We start from the raw sequence: 21,595 nt of genomic DNA, 5'->3' as shown, positions 1-21,595 counted from the left end.
ATTTGCTTGGTCTCTCAGATAATTTGTTTTAACGATTTATATATTTACTTATTTAACTTTGCTAGGGATCGAACCCAGGACCTTGTGCCTGCTAAGCATTTATTTTAACTATTGAGATATATTACTCCAACCCCATGAAGGATTTAATTTTAAATAGCATTTCAAAAATTGTTTATGCATTTCACTTAAAGTTTTGTTGAATATTTATACTAACAATGCCTTGTTGTATATTCTCAATCTGTGTGGACTAATATTGTTTTATGCTTTAAGTAAGGTAATCTGAGTCAGTTTGGAAAGCTGTCTATGTTGTAGTGTAGTATTCATGTTTACTGTGATAGTCTCTCCTATCATCCTCAGATTGTTGTTAGGATGGAATGAGGTTTCACAATTATGTGAAGTCACTTTGAAAAATTATGAGCTATATATTGGCATCTGGATCACTATTTTTTTACAATAGGCAATACTTTTAACATTGCCCACCAAATTCAGCTTTGAATAAGAAAAAATATTTTATTAGCCTTGTGCTAAATCATAAGTAAATAAAATCTTTTTTCCCCCCTGTACTGGGGATTGAACCCTGGGCACTTTACCACTCAGCCACATCCCCTAGCCTAGCCCCTTTCTTTTTTATTTTATTTCACTAAGTTGCTGAGATTGGCCTCAAACTTGTGTTCCTCTTACCTCAGCCTCCTGAGTCACTGGAATTACAGGTGTACACCACCACTAGTTCTTTCTCCCCCAGCCAATTCTGTCAACTGTGAAACTGAATTGAAAATATATGTGAGTAGATCAGTTAGCCAAAATTTGAAATGTTTTCTGATTATTTTAGGTAATTTTTTTCCTCAAAAGAATTTAGTACTGATTTAAATATTTTAGCCTACTTAGTTTAATCTAATTGTTTTTGTTCTTTGAGCAGGCACTAGTTAGCATGATGCTTCTTTTTCAGACTCTAAAGATGAATGAAAAATTATTTTCTTATATTGACATATGCATTACGTTGTAAACGAAAATAAACTGCATAACAGTTTGTTATCTGCTTCTTTATACAATGGAAATTTGTTAGCATTAGAAAAAAAATTACCTCCCAGCCAAATATTAGGAGCCAACAAAAATATTTCAGGACTCATGGGACCTTAATTACATGTTGTACAGCTTTTAGTTTTTTTTTGTGATTTCATTTGTCTAGTAGAATAAAACTTAGATGAAATCACCAAAATAGTGGAGAAACATGTATTTCTTGGTAGTGGTAAAAACTTTTTGATGTACTAAAAAGTGTCTTCTACAACTGAAGAGAACTGGTATGTTCTTCTTTATAGCTTCAGGAAAATCAAGATGAAATAGAAAATATGATGAATGCAATATTTAAAGGAGTGTTTGTACATAGATACCGGTAAGTCCAGTCCATTTTTTAAAATAAGTAATGTTATGTAATTTTCACTCTTTAATATTGGATTCAGGTAGTAAGAATTAGTGGAAAGAGTGTTATAGTAAGAGCAGTGTAGGAATCTGAGCTCTACCACTGAGTCATTCTGGGCAAATGATTCAACGCCTGTGAACTTGATGTTTCCCATTTTAATAATGGGATAATGATGTGCTTGACTTACAGCTGCCTAGCAAGTGGAAGCTACTGCTATTATTAGGAGTCAGGGTACAAAACACTTAATTGCTTTTGGATGAACTGTGTTGATAGAGACTGCACATGCTGACTCCTGATCCATTTGAATATCATTGGGAAAATTTGAGTAGATTAAAGCAAAATTTTGGTTTTTTTAATGCTATTTTAAATGAGCAGAGGAATGAAATAGGTGATCTTACACAATTTCTGCTTATAATGTACTCAAGTTCTTTATTTCCTGAACTTGGAAGTTAGTGAATAAGCTTAATGCTTGCCTTGTAATGTCCCTGTGTTGACACTTTTTTATTTTTGTTGTCACCATTATCTTAGTCTGTTTCCTCTATATCCTCGTGCTTAAGAGATTATTGCAGTTTTCCTAGGACATCCTTTTATTGTTATTCCTATGTCTTTAATTTCTCACCAATACCTACATGATGGATTTTAAATCGTTTAGTCTGAGCTGTGCATGGTAATATACATCTGTAGTCTTAGGTACTCATGATCCTGAGGTAAGGCAATTGAGTCTAGGAGGCCAAGACCAGCCTGGGAAACAAAGTGAGACTTCGTCTCAAAAAAAAGAGAACAGTCACAGGCTAAGATTATTTATTCTGCCATTTAAATCCAAATTGAGCTTGTCCTCAAATGTATGCGTAAGTAATTTTCACCTGAAAAATTATGGTCTAGCTAGACTAGTGTGCCTGCTATCTTCTGAACACACTAAGCCCAACAGTGTGAGCAAAGGCTAGGATATGGTATTGTGTAAAACGTGACGGTGGGGTTTTGTTTGTAGTTGTGTTTAATTTTAAATATTTATGTGTTCCTAATTCTTCCTTGCTAACGAGACTATAAGCTCTTGGCATTTGGGGCCATGTTTCAGTTCTACTTTTTAAATCTCCTCTAATACTTAAGATGGTGGTATATTTAGTAGATTCTAAATAACAATACTTGACATCTCATGAATAAACTAAGCTTTATGGCATAGCAGCAATGATGATGTATATTTTTTTCTTCCATATAGGGATGCAATAGCTGAAATTCGTGCTATATGCATTGAAGAGATTGGCATTTGGATGAAGATGTACAGTGATGCCTTTCTTAATGACAGTTATTTAAAATATGTTGGTTGGACTATGCATGATAAGGTAAGATATGCCCTATAGACTGCTTGTCTGTCTATATATAGACATTGCTCTCTGTACTTTTTGTTTTTGAGTTAATGAAAAGCCTATAAGCCTCTCTACTTTATTCTTTCCTATCTGCTCCATGAAAACTTGGTCTCTATCACATAAAGTCCCTTAGGTTTTTTGAATCCTGGCAACTGATGTAATCTTCAGTGTTGAATTAATTTTTGTGGTTTGTAGATGATGATGATGAGAAATATTATCCATCCCCATTAAGTATTTAATCTTAAACATATGTACTGATTTTTATTTTTACATTACCCAAAATGAGTTTTCAATGAAATGCTAATAAATTTTAAAGTATAACATACCACATAGATACTGAATGTTCAGGTTGGAAATATAGACTTTGAGTGTGTTTTCTCTTTGTTTCTTTTAGCAAGGTGAAGTAAGACTCAAATGTCTTACTGCTCTACAAGGGCTTTATTATAACAAAGAGCTTAATTCCAAACTGGAGCTATTTACCAGTCGGTTCAAGGTCAGTATTATGCATTTTAAAAATTACTTAAAATCTGAAAATGTTTTTTTCTCTTTAAAAATATTTCAATTTTTTTTGCCTTTAGGATAGAATTGTGTCTATGACCCTTGACAAAGAATATGATGTTGCAGTACAAGCAATAAAATTACTCACTCTTGTTTTACAGTAAGTATACATTTGTTATATATTACTAAAGTACAGATATTTAAATAATACATTACTTGTTTCAAATTCATCTAGATTTACATTTTATTAGCTTAAATCATGTGGTTTTATAGCTTGGAAGTTTATTATTTTTTTATTATTACTGTTTTTTAAGGAGGGATTTCACTGTGTTGCCCAGGCTCGTCTTGAACTCCAGGGCTCAAGTGATTCTTCTGCCTTAGCCTTCCAAGTAGCTAGGACTACAGGCATGTGCCACTGTATCTGGCTAGAAATTTAATTTCCTCATATAAAGTTGAGAAAACAAAGCAAAAAGGACTTGTGAAAATCTGAGTTAGTAATTCATGAGTTCCCATTCTTTTGGTTAGTTTTCTTCCTATTTAACTGGTTTAGATGCTCTTGAAAAAAAAGAAGTCAAAAACATTTGCATGTATTAAGAAGATTGTTTTTTTGGTCATTTTCCGAGAATTAGCATTTACTGAGCCTTCTCTTATGTTTTTATTTACTGGTAAATAGTGTGAATGTAAGATATTCTATGTTAATATGCGATAGTATTGCTATGCCTATTTTCCTTTTTTTTTAAAAAAAATTATAAAGTATGTAGAACATAAAACGTACCATTTTGAACATTTTAAAATGTAAGGTTCACATGGTTTAGTATTTGCATCAGATATGTTGATTTCTGCAAATCAAAAACCCAGCAGAAGTCCAATAAGGAAGGAGTGAAAAGTTATGAATCAGATCATTGACTGAATGGAAATACAAATTGAAATACATGAAAAGATGTTCAGCTATTTAAAGACACGTACATTAAATGGGACCATTTTTTATTTATTTGCTAGGGGAAGGGAAATGTTTAATGCATTGTTGAAGGGAGCATTAATTGGTCTAAACACCTTGAAGAAAAACTTGGCAGTTATCTATCAAAATTTAAAATGGTCACATTCTCTAATACATCATTGTTTGTGGTAGCAGAACCGATAAAACAATTGAGGTGTTTAATAGAAGAATTAAATTAGGATATTTGATAACAGGTAATATAAGCACTTTTGTGGATTATTATCATTTAATGTAACAGTCTTGTGAAGTTATAGTGGTCACTATTCCTGTTTTTGTGAAATGGGGCTCATTGCAGTAACTACAGAGAAGGCAGTTATAGACATAGCGACATTTTTTTGAGATTTCACTTATGTGGGGGGTGTTTGGAGGAGTCACAACTATTACATTTTTCCTTAATTTTTAATTGAATCTAAAAGTTATAAATATATGTTAAAAGACTCCTGGAATAAAGAAGTCAATCATAGTCTACATATTTCTATAGCTTCTTTCCCTCTTTCCCCATAACATATTACAGACATCTTTCCTTATTGTTTCTGGTACTTTTAATAAAGAAAATAGATATACAGCCATTTACTTTGGTATTTTTTTCCAGCCATGTATATACCTAATAACTGAACTTTGCAAGAGACATATGTTTTCAAAAAGTTAATGTAGAATCTATTCATTTGTAAAAAAAAAAAAATAAATACCAAAAATTCAAATATTAAAAAAAAAGTTAATGTGAATGATTACTGCAAATTTACAAAACTTTAACTGCTTTGATTCGGTGTCTTTTTATTCCAATAAGACAGAAGTGGTTTTTCACACAATACTTCAGTATTATACATAGAGGAATTAAAATCAGTATTATACATAGAGGAATTAAAATCAGAGTGCATTGAAACTTGAATTTTCAAAAAGAAATGATGTTTGTTAGAAATCAGACTTCTCTAAGCCTTTACTACAGGAGAAAACCAAAAAGTAAAAATAGAAAAGATTGTATTCTTCGACTATCTTATTTTCTTAGACTTCTCTTAGTCTTTCGATTTTTAATTTACATATAATGGTAAAAACCTAGATGGTTTATCTCATACTAGACTAGAAGCATATTGAGGAGGGAAAGCACTGCCAGCAGCCCAGGATCCCAAATGTACTCCAAAGGGAAGACCCCCAACAATGTTTACCCTGAGGTACTATGATTTATGGGCCCTTAAAATGACTGTGATTTACCAAGAAGATTTTGTTAGGCTTAATCTGTTCTTTAAAAGTAAGTTCAGGAAAACAAGCACTACATTTTAGTGAAATTTTTTTTTTTCCCATTATGGATTGGAATTAAAAGTCTTTGGGTTGGGCACAGTGGTGCATGCGTGTAATCCCAGCAACTCGAGAGGCTGAGGCAGGAGGATTGGTAGTTCAAAGCCAGCCTCAGCAACTTAGTGAAGCCCTAAGCAACTTAGTAAGACCCTATCTCAAGATTTTTATAAAAAGGCTGGGGATGTGACTCAGTAGTTAAGCAACCTTGGCTGAGTTCAACCCCCAGTACTAACACATACACACAGACAGACACACAAAAATCCTTGGCACTTAAAATTTTCATATTTGGAAAATCCACTTGCATTGATTTATGTGGTTGTGTTCAATAACATGGGTGATCGAAGTAATCTTCCTCAGTGGCATTAGTATGTACTAATATTTTTAAGTAGTTTCATTGTCTTTCCTAAATATTACTATGAAATATATGGAAAGTGTTATCTATGATTATTAACTCTTAAGCTTCTTGTATGCTGCCTCTTCTATGTTTTCATTTTTTTGTCTTCATTTCCCTTTTAGCATCCATGTTACACTTTTTCTGAAGCATTTATTTATATACATTTTGTATTCTTAATTTTATATCCCATTCATTTTTTTATCATAGAAAAACTACTTAGTTCTTTTATTAGGGAAAGTCTTATCAAAAGATGTTAATCAGATAAGTCTGATTTTTTAAAAAAATTTTAACACAAATTTGTGAAATATAAGCGCATGGATTTTTGCATTACTGTTATGTTTAGTATTATGATATTACTAAGAAACTTGTTACTGCTTCCTTTTAGGAGTAGTGAAGAAGTTCTTACTGCAGAAGACTGTGAAAATGTCTATCATCTGGTTTATTCAGCTCACCGGCCAGTAGCAGTAGCAGCTGGAGAATTTCTCTACAAAAAGTAAACCTATATTTTATGTTTACTCATGTTCTGAAGTATGCTTTTGTGATAGTAATTTGTTGTGATATACTTTATTCAATATATACATATATATTTAGAAATATTAGTGTGGATCAAGTTGAAACTTTAATACTTTATTTCTCTTTTAAAGTTTAGATTTCTTAAATTGCTTTGAGGGCTGGGGTTTTAGGTCAGTGGTAGAGTGCTTGCCTAGCATGTGTGAGGCACTGGGTTTGATCCTCAGCATCACATAAAAGTAAATAAATAAAGATATTGTGTCCCATTTACAACTAAAACTGTGTTTTAAAAATTGCTTTGGTTTCTTTTCCCCCTCTCCCCTCCCCTCTTCCTTTTCCTTCCTTTCTTTCAGGATTGAACCCAAGGATGATTTACCACTGAGCTACATCCCCAGTCCTTTTTTTTTTTTTTTTTTTTTTAAATTTTGAGACAGGTCTCACTGAATTGCCCAGGATAACCCTGAACTTGTGATCCTCCTTCCTTGGCCTACCAGGTCATTGGGATAAAGGCATGCACCACCATGCTCACCTGCTTTGATTTCTTTAAGTTAAATCTTTAAAGGGAAATGTACCCATGACTTTTAGTGGATAAACTTTTTTTTTTTTCCATGCTGGGGATTGAACTCTGCAATGCTCTACCACTGAACTTACATTTCCCCAACCCCTAATGGATATTCTTTACATTCACCTAAATGTATTCATAAAGAATGACCTCTGCCTAATTACTTACTCATGTTTTCACCTAATTCAACTTCCAAATAGTATTTAGTATTAAGCCAACTTTTCCTTTGCTTGAAAGTGACCTTAAAAATTGTGCTTCGATTACTAAGTATAGTTTGGGTTAAGAATCCCAAGAATCCTATGGTCTCTTTAATGATATTCTTTATCATTTCAGATAAGGTAGTATAAATAGTAGTGTGAATATCTGATCACAGCAAATGTTATATTATGCCTTTTAAAGAGAACATTTCAAACTACACAGACTAATTTTTTTGTAAGATTTTTATTAAAATGCCCATTTGGAGTGCAGCATTTATTAGAAAGAATAGTGTAAAGCATTCACTATACAGTTTTCTTTGTTATCCAGTGTTCTATTTTGTAATTTCTGAGGAGAAACAGCCACAATAGCCATAGAAAAAAGGCCACTTAGTTAGGATGATGTTGTAAGAAGAAGGAAATAACATGTTCAGGTTAAAGAAACATATACATCATAATTTTTGTCAATAAATGTTTTAGGTTAGTCAGTATTTTCCTTTTTGTTATAGTTTTTGAGGGCTGGGGTCAAACCCAGAGCCTTGGATCTGCCACTTAACTATGCCCCCAGTCCAGTGCATGTCTTTCTTTCTTTTTTAAATTTTATTGGTTCTTTAATTATATATGACAGTAGGATCCATTTTGATATAGTTACACAAGCATGGAATATATCTTATTCTATTCAGACCCCAGTACCTCTCCTTCTCCTTCCTTCTTCCCACCCCCCCCTTCTCCCCTCCCTCTAAGGAGATAGTTATATAAAATGTCATAAGGCTTTTAAAAAGAAATAATTTATAACAGTATAATTTACTCGAGAAGTAAGTTTAAAAGGACTTAGAAGTACCAGTAAGAGTAGAATGAAAAAGGTTTATAGTGATTATTTGCTGCCTTTTATATGTTGGACATTATTATTGTGCCTACCCTGCTTCCCAATATTCTTTTGTTAGATGATCGAATATGGAATCCGGTTCATATTTTTGATTGGCAAATGTGTTTTTGTTGTTGTTTTGATTTGTTTTAGTCCTACAACTGGACATAATACCTTCATTTTATTTTTATGCAGTGCGGAGGATCAAACCCAGTACCTCACAAATGCTACCAAATACTACCACTGAGCTACATTCCCAGCCCCTAGTTTTTGTTTTGAAATGATAATTTTGTTGTTGTTCATAGACTCTTCAGTCGTAGAGATCCAGAGGAGGATGGAATGATGAAAAGAAGGGGAAGACAAGGCCCAAATGCCAACCTTGTTAAGACATTGGTTTTTTTCTTTCTGGAAAGTGAGGTAAGTTTATATTATATATGTATAGTTCATATTTGAACATATTTATGTTCAGAAATTTTTTCAGAAGGCATTAAAATTATATACTTTCTAAATCTTCCACATAATAATAAATTTTGAATATAACAGAGATCTCCCTCAGTAACCCTTTTTGTACTGAGGATTTAACCCAGGCATGCTTTACCACTGAGCTACATCCCCAGTTCATTTTTTTTTTTTTAACTTTGAGACAGCGTCTAAGTTGCCGAGGGTCTCCCTAAGTTGCTGAGACTGACCTTGAACTTTTGATCCTCCTGGGTCACTGGGATTATAGGTGTGCACCCAACAATAGGATTTTTTCTTTTAGTTCAAACAATAGGATTTATGTGTAGTTCTGGAAATGTAAATTTTTAAGTCAGAAAATTCTGATTATTGGTTGGACACCTCTGCTTGCTCTTTTTGTAACCTTGATTTGGTTACTTATTCTCTCTAAGCTTTAGTTTCTTAATAAAAAGGCGGGAAACAATTTCTCAGTTAACACTGAGATAATCCATATAAAACACAGACCTATCATATTGTAAGTTCTCACAAATTATTACTGACTATTAATACTATGGTAGATTTGGGTTTACATCAGTCTGTCTTAAGTTGAAAACCTACTTGTTAAATGTTTTGAGAAGTCTCAAAATTAATTTTTGTTGTTAGTTTTATGGCCTTTCGTTTTTCTAGTTGTTTTTGAATATTGACCTCTTTGCTACTTTCTAAATTCACTTGTTTTAGTAATGTTAAGATAAATTTCTTAGGATCTCCTAAAAAGTTAAGTTTACTACTTCCTTTTCAACACGTTTTCCGTTTATCTTTCTTCTGCCTTATTGAACTGGCTAAGACCTCCAATAGAATGTTAAGGGTAGACATCTTTGAATTGTTCCTGCTCTTATTGGGAAGATATCCAGTATTGAAACATAATTATGTTTTACATTATAGGTATCATGCAGATACTTATTATGAGTTTCAGGAAGTTTCCTTGTATCCTTCTGTTGCTGAGCACGTCTAGCATTAATGGATATTGAATTCTGTAAATTGCCTTTTTTGCATCCCTTGAGATGATTGTTTTATTATGTTAATATATTGAATGATGTTTTCCAGTGTTGAACCAACCTTGCATTCCCATGGTAAATGCTACTTGTTCATAATCCTTTTTATATATTACTGTATTCAGTTTGGCAGCTTTGAGAATAGAATATTACTATTATATTCTCGAAAGACACTGGTCTAACATTTTTGAAATTTATAATATTCTTGATAGATTTTGGTGTCATGGTTATGCTCAGTTCCTCAAATGAGTTGGGAAGCCATAAGGTCTTTTGTACTTCACAGAAGGAAGAGAATTATAATGCTTATAAATTGAATTGAAAAGTGAAATGTACTTTGTTTTGATTAACCTTTATCCACTCCCATTCAGTGAAAAATCATAGTATATTTAAGAATTGAGGGCTGGGGAAATAGCTCAGTTGGTAGGATGCTTGTCTCGCATGCACAAGGCCCTGGGTTCAATCCCCAGCACCACCAAAAGAAAAAAAAAAATCGAGAGGAGTTAATTCATGTAATATTAATTGGTCAAAATAAGCAGTAAGTATGTATATAGGTTTTTTTTGGGGGGGGGGGCAGTACTGGGTTGAACCCCAGGGCTTCATATATGTTAGGCAAGTCCTTTTTATCACTGAGCTACACTCCCAGTGCATATTCTATTTATATAAAAGTTTTCTTTTTAGTGTTTATTATAAAAGTATTTAATGTTTCTACCTAACAAGGTTAATTTATTCATAGCAAGCTAAGGCAGATTCTTCTCTGCCCTTTCATTTGCCCTCAAAAAAATAGATTGATATTTGAGAGTTTGTGCATGGTGCCACAAGGCTTCCATTCTTTGGAGTTAAGGCTAGTATGCTATTTATTTAAGAACATGTTGCTCTTTTTAAATTTTAGTTACATGAGCATGCAGCATACCTTGTGGATAGCATGTGGGACTGTGCTACTGAGCTGCTGAAAGACTGGGAATGTATGAATAGCTTGTTGCTAGAGGAGCCACTTAGTGGAGAGGAAGGTAAGGATATTTAATTATGGTATTTTTGTTGTCTAGACAGTATTGAAAATAGATCTTACTCATTCCATTTCTTTTTGTTTGTAAGTAGTAAAACAATTGATAGGATAACCTACCTTGTACATAATTTTATTTTCATATATGTGAATATTATGCTGTGTTGCAAGATGTAATTGATGTCAATATTTAATTTTTTGTCTATGAGTTCATATTTTCTTTGCTCAGATGTGTGGATAAATGGTGGATAGATTTGGAATATTGGGGGATTCTTTCTAAATTCACTTACTTCACTTAATGGTGGGGGATTTGGGAAGGTTTAAATTGTCTTGATCTTTTCTTTGATAAGTAGCTATATTTCCTTTTATATATCAGGTCAGATTTTGTTCATAGGCAGCAGAAACTGTTATATAAGTTACAAGTGGCATATAGGGATAAGTAGGTTAATCTCGCTCTTTTTTTTTTTTTTTAAGCTCTAACAGATAGACAAGAGAGTGCTCTGATTGAAATAATGCTTTGTACTATTAGACAAGCAGCTGAGTGTCATCCTCCTGTGGGAAGAGGGACAGGAAAAAGGGTATGCTAATGTATTTTCAATATTTGGGACTGCATTTCTTTTTTAACATTCTTATTTTGATCATGGAACAAAAATTCATGATTCTTGCCTTTTATTTTTCAGATGACTTTTGCTTATTCATATATGTGTGCGTTAGAATTAAATTTTAAACCATTAGCAATTTTTAGAAGTTCAAATTCTTTCTGTAAGATATTTTGTTACTACCTGAGATACAGTGATTTACAGTTATGTCTTCACAACTGAATGTAGTGTACCATTTTAAATGGTGCATTTGTATGTTTTAGTTTATTTGTAGGTTTTCCTCTTTTCCTTATCATAGAAAACTACAAATGTAATGGAGATAATCATTAATTAAATTCAGGAGATTCCTATCTCCTGGGATTAAACCGTAATGCATTAATGCAAAGCTCACATGTATTTGCAATTCATACCAATAATTCCACAGACTTTCAAACATTTTTGACCAAGAAGCACAAAAATAGATGTTTATTTTGTAAAATAGTACACATAAATATATGTGTATTTGTGTATAAATAAAAATTTCATGAAATCATAATGAAACATTCTGTTTTTCTATTTCTATGTTTATTATTTTAATCAATTTATTTATTATTGTTGTTCTTGTTGCTGTCATTTTTATTTTAGTGTCAGAGATTGAACCAGGGCCTTGTGCATGCTAAGCAAGTGCTTTACATAGTTCCAGACCCCTAGCACTCTGTTTTATAAAAATTGGTTTTGATTTTATAAATCACTGTTATCAACTTACTCTTCTGAATTCATAACCTGTTTGCCATGACCCAAAGGCTATAATAAGCTAAAATGTTCAATATCTTTATTATATGAGCTTCTATGTTACATTCCTTATTGCTAACTGATCTTTCTTCCATCCAAAGGTAGTGTTGGTTAGTCTACTGGGGTATTGATTTTCCCTGTAAGGCTACTCAATTATTTTTTAAAAATTATTTCAGGTTGTTTTTTCTTTTTTAAAGGTAATGAGTAAGTTATTCTCTTTTGTGTCACTTTTAGGGTTAAAGTTTTATAGCAGACACTTGTATGTCCATCATTTAAAATATAGTTCTATTGCTTACTTTATATGTTTTAGTTAAAACTTGAGCTCAACAATTAGTGAGCTTAGTAATTATTTATGAAAGACTGTGTTATTTTAGGTGTTGACAGCAAAGGAAAAGAAGACCCAGTTGGATGATAGAACAAAAATCACCGAACTATTTGCTGTGGCCCTTCCTCAGTTATTAGCAAAAGTAAGTTTATGTCTATATCATAGTATTATTCTGAAATCACAGGTCTTTCACAATGTCTCAGAATATTAGAATGTTCACTTAGCATCATTGTGAGATGTTCAACATGATCTTTTTTTTTTTTTTCTTTTTTTTTTTTAATTTCAAAGTACTCTGTAGATGCGGAAAAGGTGACTAACTTGTTGCAATTGCCTCAATACTTTGATTTGGAAATATACACCACTGGACGATTAGAAAAGGTAAGGTGTTTTCTGTTTATAAAAAAAACTGGAGAGAAAATGTTAGTCTAGTTCATCTTAATCATGCTTTTTGTTTATGTTTTTAAAATATTTTTAATAATACAAAATAAAGTCTGTGTCTTACATATCTTTTATATTTTAGACTAATTAGACTTATAGGATGGTGCTAATTAGGTTTCCCTTTGCTTCATGTCCATAACATTATCTTCATTCTTACATATTGTGTGACTTTATCATTGGTCATTTATGGAGAGTTGGCATGGGTAATTGGAAAATAATATCAAAAGGAGCTAATATTTATCAAGTAGTTTTAATATGTTCCGGGAAATATTGGAAGCTCTTTATATGTAGTAACATTCTCAACAAAGTCCTAAGAAATAGGTTATATTATTCCCATCAAAGTTGAGAAAATAAGTATGAACATATTAGTGTATTTATTTACTATGACTAGAAAAACAACTTTAAATGTGTGTTCTATGTTGTAACATTATTATATATGAAAACTTTCACTATGGTGGTATGATTGTATAGTCACTTTACTCCTGTTGTATATACCTTAGTGGTAATTGCACACATTGGGCATGCGCTCTACTGCTAAGCTACACTCCAGACTTATTCCTTAGTTTCAATGAAAACAATTTTATTTTGCAGCATTTGGATGCCTTATTGCGCCAGATACGAAATATTGTAGAGAAGCACACAGATACAGATGTTTTGGAAGCATGTTCTAAAACTTACCATGCACTCTGTAACGAGGAATTCACAATCTTCAACAGAGTAGATATTTCAAGAAGTCAACTGATAGATGAATTGGCAGATAAATTTAACCGACTTCTTGAAGATTTTCTGCAAGAGGTACATATTACCAGTATTATGTCAGTTGGGCTCTTCCTCTCCAGCAACCTAATTATTCATCCAAGTATTTGTCCTGGTGATAGTCTAGCAGTATGTTGAAAAGATGTTCAGGCATTTAATTCTGTGAATCATTAGGCTACTATTACCTTTCACCAAAATAGGAAAGTAGTAAAAATCTGTGACTTGGAAAGAGTGGAAAACAAACTTGCATCTTTTCCTTTTGTTTTAAATCAGTGATCTGTTTGGTTACCTGGTTTTAGTTGAATAAGACGCTATTAGGCAGCTAGGTGTTTATGAAACAGGAAAATAGACTAAGGCCAAGTAGCTTCAAATAGTAGGGCATGTCTTAGTGTTTTGGTGGTGATGGTAAGTGAGAGACCAGTTTGGTCTTTGATATCATAGAGCTTTCATAAATTGCCACTGTAGCAACTGTTGCTTTTGGAGTTTCCTGTGTTTTTCTTGTGTTTCCAAAGAGGCTTTGACACGCAAGTGTACTTGTATTTTACTGTTTTTTTTCTTGAAATATATATTTACATTTTAATTTATTTAAATAAAGTCCTAATTGTCAATGCCTTTAGCCTTTTCTAGATCACTTTGTGACTAGTTGTGATTAATGCTGGAAAAATTATATGGACTTTGTAATATTTGGGCTTTTTTCATAATTTCCAGTTTTCTTATTTTATCAAATTATTTAGCTCTGTGTGTATATAACATGGTAGGCTTATTAAGTTTTACTAGTTGGAGAATGTGAAAATATGTTAATGTACAATGATCACATTCTTAGTTGAGAATTTCAGTGGCTCTACTGTGGGCTGAATATGATTGTGATTAGGACAAGTTAATTTAACATGAAGCGATAGTTTATTAAGTTGTGTTACTCACTTTGAGAAAAATTGAAGTTTAAAAATAAATCAGTATGTTTTTGAGAGACCTGAAATTGAATATAGATTCAGTAGTGTTTAAATAATCTTATGTTTCATGTAGTAAGACTCATAAAAATTGCCAAAACTTCCATAACTCTGTCTTGGAAAGTATATTAACAAATGTTGGTGAAAGAACCAGCATATATAGTATGTATTCAGAGGGTCCCCACCCCTTTGTTTGTGATTGGTCTTATGTAGATTTCTCAAGCACCATGTTTACTGTACTGAGGTTTTATCCATTAGGTATTGTCCTTTATGATCTCTTACTTATCATCTTCTATATTTTTATTTATTGACTCAGTACATTTAATATGGTAAAGTAGTAGATATCTTCATAGTTTCATGTCAGCATTACTTAATGGAAATGGAAGAAGAATGTCATTCCTTTTTCTTCTCTCTTGGTCACAGTGTACCAGTGATAATAACCTTGTGTTGACATAGTACCCCAGCCATGTAGCCTTAAATTTGGCCAGATCTAGGTATTGAATGATGAGATTAATTTGTGGTTTTTATTATATTGTTTATTTTTTAAGGTGGCATCACTATTTTGATATCTAGGATTTTTTTCACTTCGGTGCTTCTTAATATATAATTCACATTCATAGGGGGAAGAGCCCGATGAAGATGATGCATATCAGGTATTGTCAACATTGAAGAGGATCACCGCTTTTCATAAGTAAGTTGAATACTTAAGTTTTTGATTTCTTTAAACTGTAGCAAAATCAACTTGTATGTTTTGTGGGTATAATTTCAAATTATTTGCTAGACTTCCTTGCTTTGCAGAAGAAAGTCAGGTTTGGAATTGGGAATGACTGAAAAATTATCTAACACTTCTAAAAAAAAGATACCTTTATTTTTTTGTTGTAGGGGCATGTTAAAATATTTTCTGTATTTACTGTAGCAGAATTTAGTTAACACTCAGTTCCAAAACAGTTGTGTTTAGTTGTTTTTTTTTTTTTTTTTTTTTTTTTTTTTTTTTTTTTTAATATAACTTAATTCTTTTTTTGCAGTGCCCATGATCTTTCAAAGTGGGATTTGTTTGCTTGTAATTACAAACTCTTGAAAACCGGAATTGAAAATGGAGATATGCCTGAGCAGGTTCTTATTTATTTATAAGATTTATTTACAAGATACATATTTAACTTTGAGAATGAAGGCTCATGACTTTTAAGTTTTACCTGTATTCTGTTGGTCCTTTTTTTTTTTTTCTTTACAGATCGTTATTCATGCACTGCAGTGTACTCACTATGTAATCCTCTGGCAGCTTGCTAAGATAACGGAAAGTAGCTCTACAAAGGTTTGTGGTGGTTCAACAGCGTTTTTATTAGATTAAGTATCATTCAGGATTTTCAGCAAACTTACACCTTTAATAAGGCTAGTTGTTTCAATGAAATATTGTTTATTTCTGTTCTGCTATGTATGAACATAATACCTTTAAAAAAGCAGTTCTGTTTCTAATTTGGTGTATACTCAATGAAAGCTTTAAATATTGTTTGTTTCAAGGTATGATTTTAATTAAAAATAAAGGTTCACATGTGACAGCATAATTTATGACTTTATTCTCACAATTTATGAGTGTACATAGAAAGTATTTTATAAATAATGACCAAGAACCTTTGAAACAGATAAAGCCATTAGATTATGTAAATTAAAGATGATAAGCCAGCTTCCCTGAATTGTCTTATGTTCTTGTATCACAGTATTCATGTTCAAGATATCACTAGTGATATTCCAGATTCATGAAAATTTATTTTCTGATTGAGTATAATGTACCAGCTATTAGGTGATAAATCTCTTAAAACTTTACCCATAATGTCAGTCTTTGATGTGTTTAGTAATTGAACTACTAACCAGGACCACATTTTCTATTTGTAAGTGGAAACCTTAATTAAATATTGTATATATAGTCAAAAGATGTTGCCTTAAGTATTGTTTAGGCTCATTTTTATAAACGTTAAACAGTTTCTTTGATATACAGATTTAGTTGTTCATAGGTATTTCCTTTAAAAATGAATCATATCGACATTGATAATTGTTATTTTGCTTAAATCCACACAATAATGTTAAAAGCTTAGTTCTTTGTGTATTTGAGATGCTATACAAGTGGATTTTTATTCTTGAAAAACCAATACAGTATTATTGGTAAAATAGTATACTTTTTGTCAAATACCTGGGAAAAGTTTATTTAATTAGATATCAGGCTTATAATGGGAGTAGTGATCATATTAGTATATATTTGATTACTCACATATGTTAAAAGTTAAGAATTAAAATGGGAAACAGGCATTTCCTTTGAGTAGAGGAAAAGGGTGAGTAAAAAATTATTTGTACTGAAGATTGGTTGAGCTTTCACCAAATGTGATCTCCAAGTTAAACCTTGTTTTATTTAACTTCTATTACATAAACCAAGTAAGTACTGATATTCTATCATTTGGCATACAGTATCAGAAGGTGGACCAAAGGTTGTAACTTAAATAAGTTAATACAGTCAATCTTTATAAGATAATTTTATATTTTAAATATTTAGAAATATTTACAACATAAAAATAAGATTTGATTTTTTAGCGGTATGTTTGAGACAAATTAAAGTTTATGATAATACCACAGAACTGATTTTTACCCCCTCTGAGTTTTTAAGAAGTACAATCAGTATCTTTCAAATAAGACATGGAAAATGCCATCCTTTTTAATTTTTTTCATTTTTTTATTGGTGTGTTATAGTTGTACATATGATAGGATTTGTTGTTAAGTATTCATTCATGCACACAATATATAATGCCATCCCTTTATAAAAATTATTTTCTTCCATTCATGTGTTGGCCACTGTTCAATTAATAAAGCGAACATGGAACTTAAATTTTTATTTTTTAAGTATTCTGAGCTGGTGGCTTTTTAAAAAGATAACCATATGTAAGTTTCCCATTCTGAAGGATCCAGACCACTTAGAATATTGTACATTAACATAACTCATACTTTTAAGGCTTCAATTTCGTGAGGTTTCTAAGAAATATGATTTTTTTTTCCTTTCTAATAAAGCTATAAAGTAGAAATTTTCATCAGTGCACATGTAGAGTTAATACATGCAGTAATTTATATGCTTTAAAATAGTTTAACAAAATACATTGTTTATACAGTGTTTCAAAATGTTCTTGTTATATTTTTTTCAAGGAGGACTTACTGCGTTTAAAGAAACAGATGAGGGTATTTTGTCAGATATGTCAGCATTACCTAACCAACGTGAATACTACTGTTAAGGAACAGGTTAGTATTTGCTATAGATCTTTCATAAGTAATCTTTATACAATCTGAACAAATATAAACAAATTTAAGTAATACTAAGATTAAGAATCTTTCTGTGTATACCATGCCTTTTAAAGGCAGATTAATTTTGAGCTTGCAAAGTATAAAGTTGATTTATTAATTTCATATGGAGTTTGTAATTGCATTATAGATTACCTTAATATGATAGTTGTTCTGTGATGTTTCTTTACAATACATGGTAAACTCATTTATATAAATTATAAGTGTATGAAATTATAGAAGTCATTATTGAAAACAACAAATTTAATAAGTTGGCTCAGAGAGGAAAAGTCCATAAGGTTTTGTCATCTTTGAGAATATCAGATATTGACATTTTAATGCCCATCCTAAACTTGGTGTGGTTATTGTCCAGAATAAAAATTTATTTTAATCACTATACTTTTCTTCCCAGTATTACCTTCTTACCCCGTGCCTTCCTGATTTCATTTTTTTCAAACATTCCCAACTCTAAATAGATCTAGTTTGATCCTGGGTCTAAGATCATGTTTACTTCTAATTCTCAAAGAGGATAAAACTTGATTGGCAACATGCTTTTTAGGGGGATGAGGGAAAGTACTGGGAACTGAACTCAGGGGCACTCCAACACTGAGCCACATCCCCAGCCCTGTTTTGTATTTTATTTAGAGACAGGGCCTCACTGAGTTGCTTTGCGCCTCACTTTTGCTGAGTCTGGCTTTGAACTCAGGATCCTGTCTCACCCTCCCAAGCTGCTGGGATAACGGGCATGCGCCACCATGCCTGTGGGAACATTCTTTCTAAATGTTAGGTTAAATGTTTCATAAACATTTCTTAAGAAATATTAATATTTTTAGTCAAAATGCTTATGGTAATTTCAGTGTTTTTTGAATATTTCATATGGATTAACTCTTATCAAAGTAGTTGTTACCCTGAGGTGCTATATTTGGAAACTGTGTTATATTGGGTGTTATTTAATTTAATTCAGTGTATTGCTTCTTAAATTTACAGAGAAAGTTGTTCAGATTTACCAACCCTCTTGTCATTTGTTTTTGTTTCATTTATATTACTAAGATTAACTTTTTTGTGTGGTGCTGGGGATGGAAACCAGGGTTGATCTACCACCAAGCTATATGCCCCACCTCCAGCACTTTTTATTTTTTATTTTGAGATAGAACTTTGCAATGTTGCTGAGGCTGGACTCAAACTCTGTGATCCTCCTGCCTTAGCTTCCTATGGAGCTGGGGGATTATAGGTGTGCTCCACTGTACCTAGCTCAAAACTGATTTTAATAAAATATATTTAGACTTTTAATAGTTAAAATTTATATTCAGTGCCAAGCTGTTAGGCTGTTTTTTCTTATTTCCAATTTCCTCTTGTTCCATACACATACACACACACAAGCTCAGGCACATATATATTGGAAGATATTCAATGGCCAAGATGCAGTTGCTGAGTTTTGCAATTTTCTTACAAAATATAAAGTATATTGCCATAACTGTTATATTGCAAAGTTGTTTTAGTTTTGACTGTGTAGTTTTGAACTATAGTAATAAATGGTATGGAACCTTAATATTCATGTCTACAGCTGACATGAAAGAAACATGATCTCTAACAATAGTAAACTGAGGTTAGATTTAAGTTCTTTGAAAGTAAATTTAACCATAGTTCTGAACCTAATATACCAAATACTGTTTTATTATTGCTTGAGCCACCAAGATAGTCAACCTAATATTCCCTGGGTTTTTTTCCCCATAATGTAAACACATCATATTTGTGGATTTTCTTTTGTAACCTCCAATATAAATCTCTTTGTCAGGCCTTGGAGATTAATTATTGGGTTGTTAGCTTGTGTTTTCTTAACAGCTTCCAGGAATATGTCCTGGTCAGTTCACTTGAACTGCCTATTTACCTGATGAGTAAATATCATACCTAACACTTTGTCTTTACTGTGTTATGTTGCAAGTTTTTATAAACTGAAATATCCTAATGTATAAATTACTACTGTAGTAGTAAGATGACAAGATACTGAATGAACAGGTAAAAATCATAAAGAAAAAAGTAAATGTGGTTAATTTCAATAAGTCAAAATTATTAAGATCTGCTTCGTGCCCTGTATTATAACCTGTCTTTCCATCAGTGGTCTTAATTTAAAATATATTTGCCAGTTGACTTTGTGAGCCAGAAGTTCTATTTTTATTTCCCCTTCCCAATAGACAATTAAATTTTTGCAGTTACCTTTTGAATTATTTTAGCAGTGTTTGATTTCATTTGGCAGAGTTTTTAAGTTCCTTGAGATATAACTCATCCTTTGTTTATTAAATGATACTCTCAGGATTATCTGATGTGTAATGCCTCCTTATATATTTTGTAGTTAATCCCTTTGCCTATGAACAATGAATACTCTGAATGTACCATAGCCTTTCAATCCTTATCTAATACTCGTTTCCTTAATATGTTATTTTCTCCCATAGAACAAAAACTGATACCAAGTTTATACATTATTCCATAGTTGAAAAAAAGGATTTTAGTATAGTACAGAGTACAGGGAATTGGAGTCAGAAAACCTTAGGTTAATTCCTGACTCTTTGCATTCTGACAGTTTGTATAAGCCACTTAATATTGCTAAATTTTTTTAAATACAATATTTGTGAAATTACTTTTTAGGTAGTAAAGCATTATGCAAGATTAATAGCCAGTATTACAGAATTAAACTTCACAGTTTCAGTCTCTTAGGAAAATACTAAACAGTGCTTTTCCTTAAGAGTTTCAAATAATTAAAAAATTTTATTTTGGTTTTAGATATATAAGATTTTTGTGAATGTTGATTAAAAAGCCCTTAAATTATAACATGCTTTCCTTTATTTTACTAGGCCTTCACTATTCTATGTGATATTTTGATGATCTTCAGCCATCAGATTATGTCAGGAGGGCGTGATATGTTAGAGCCATTAGTTTACACCCCTGATTCTTCATTGCAGTCTGAGTTGCTCAGCTTTATTTTGGATCATGTCTTCATTGAACAGGATGATGATAATAATAGTGCAGGTAATTTTATTGCAATCTTTTTGTTAATTCTGTGTTCTACCATATATCCCATTTAAGTAGCAATGATGTACTTGTCTTGCACCATTATACATTTTACCCTTAATACACTACATCTCAGGTTTTAAATTTGGGAATGTAATAATTTTCTCAAGTTTTGAATTTTGTGAATATAATAATTACTTCAAAATTACCATAAGTGGTATATTTGGCCAGGCATGGTGGCACATGCCTATAATCCCAGTGACTTGGGAGACTGAGGCAAGAGGATCACAAGTTTGAGGTCAGCCTTAGCAATTTAGTGAGACCTTGTCTCAAAATATAAAAAAAAGGCTGGGGATGAGGCTCAGTGGTAGAGAGCCCCTGGGTTCAATCCCCAGTACTGCCCCCGCCACACCAAAAAAAAAAAAGATGTTATATTTGTTGCTCAGTTTATGTTTTTATAGGTGTTCCACATATGGGACAATGGGACAAAACAGGTTGAAACATGAAACATGTTCTATAACAGTAGTGTTCCTTTTCTTGTGATATTGTAAAGACAACGTTATATTGCAGAGTATAGACTTTCAAATCAGATCTCTGCTTCTCCCTTGCCTTAATCCTGTTTATAATTTGTAGCTACCTCATGGAAATATGAGGATTAATTAAAACTGAGCAAAGGTACTAGTACAGTATCTGAGCATATCATAGGTGCAGTTATATTTACTCCCGTACCTCATTCATTGGTAAGTTCAGTGCTCATATAATTTGAGGAGAATGAAATATTTAAGTTACTTTTTGTTATGTCTTTGGATAACACAGGTTTTTGTAATTTGAGAGTGTTATGTGACCTCTGGATGCTT

The 21,595-nt window shown here is 32.0% G+C and overlaps 1 protein-coding gene and 1 long non-coding RNA gene across 6 annotated transcripts in view; one reads left to right on the top strand and one right to left on the bottom strand.

Annotated features, from left to right (window-relative positions):
* Positions 1-21,595, top strand: part of STAG2 (STAG2 cohesin complex component) — a 147,776-nt gene that overhangs the window by 75,696 nt on the left and 50,485 nt on the right. For all 5 annotated transcript variants that reach the window (XM_079123345.1, XM_079123343.1, XM_079123344.1 and 2 more), the window contains 16 exons: positions 1,317-1,390; positions 2,634-2,757; positions 3,176-3,274; positions 3,360-3,439; positions 6,349-6,456; positions 8,400-8,511; positions 10,471-10,588; positions 11,056-11,159; positions 12,326-12,418; positions 12,565-12,654; positions 13,306-13,509; positions 15,038-15,108; positions 15,443-15,530; positions 15,649-15,729; positions 17,601-17,693; positions 20,582-20,756. In XM_079123345.1, the coding sequence (XP_078979471.1) occupies positions 1,317-1,390; positions 2,634-2,757; positions 3,176-3,274; positions 3,360-3,439; positions 6,349-6,456; positions 8,400-8,511; positions 10,471-10,588; positions 11,056-11,159; positions 12,326-12,418; positions 12,565-12,654; positions 13,306-13,509; positions 15,038-15,108; positions 15,443-15,530; positions 15,649-15,729; positions 17,601-17,693; positions 20,582-20,756 (1,714 nt within the window). The remainder of the gene's footprint in view (positions 1-1,316; positions 1,391-2,633; positions 2,758-3,175; positions 3,275-3,359; positions 3,440-6,348; positions 6,457-8,399; positions 8,512-10,470; positions 10,589-11,055; positions 11,160-12,325; positions 12,419-12,564; positions 12,655-13,305; positions 13,510-15,037; positions 15,109-15,442; positions 15,531-15,648; positions 15,730-17,600; positions 17,694-20,581; positions 20,757-21,595) is intronic.
* Positions 1-21,595, bottom strand: part of LOC306650957 — an 86,091-nt gene that overhangs the window by 14,048 nt on the left and 50,448 nt on the right. The gene's annotated exons all lie outside the window — the stretch shown is intronic.

This window comes from Sciurus vulgaris (genome assembly GCF_902686455.1).
Source record: "Sciurus vulgaris genome assembly, chromosome: X".
Classification (NCBI taxonomy): Eukaryota; Metazoa; Chordata; class Mammalia; order Rodentia; family Sciuridae; genus Sciurus; species Sciurus vulgaris.
This window is presented reverse-complemented; position numbering and strand designations above follow the sequence as displayed.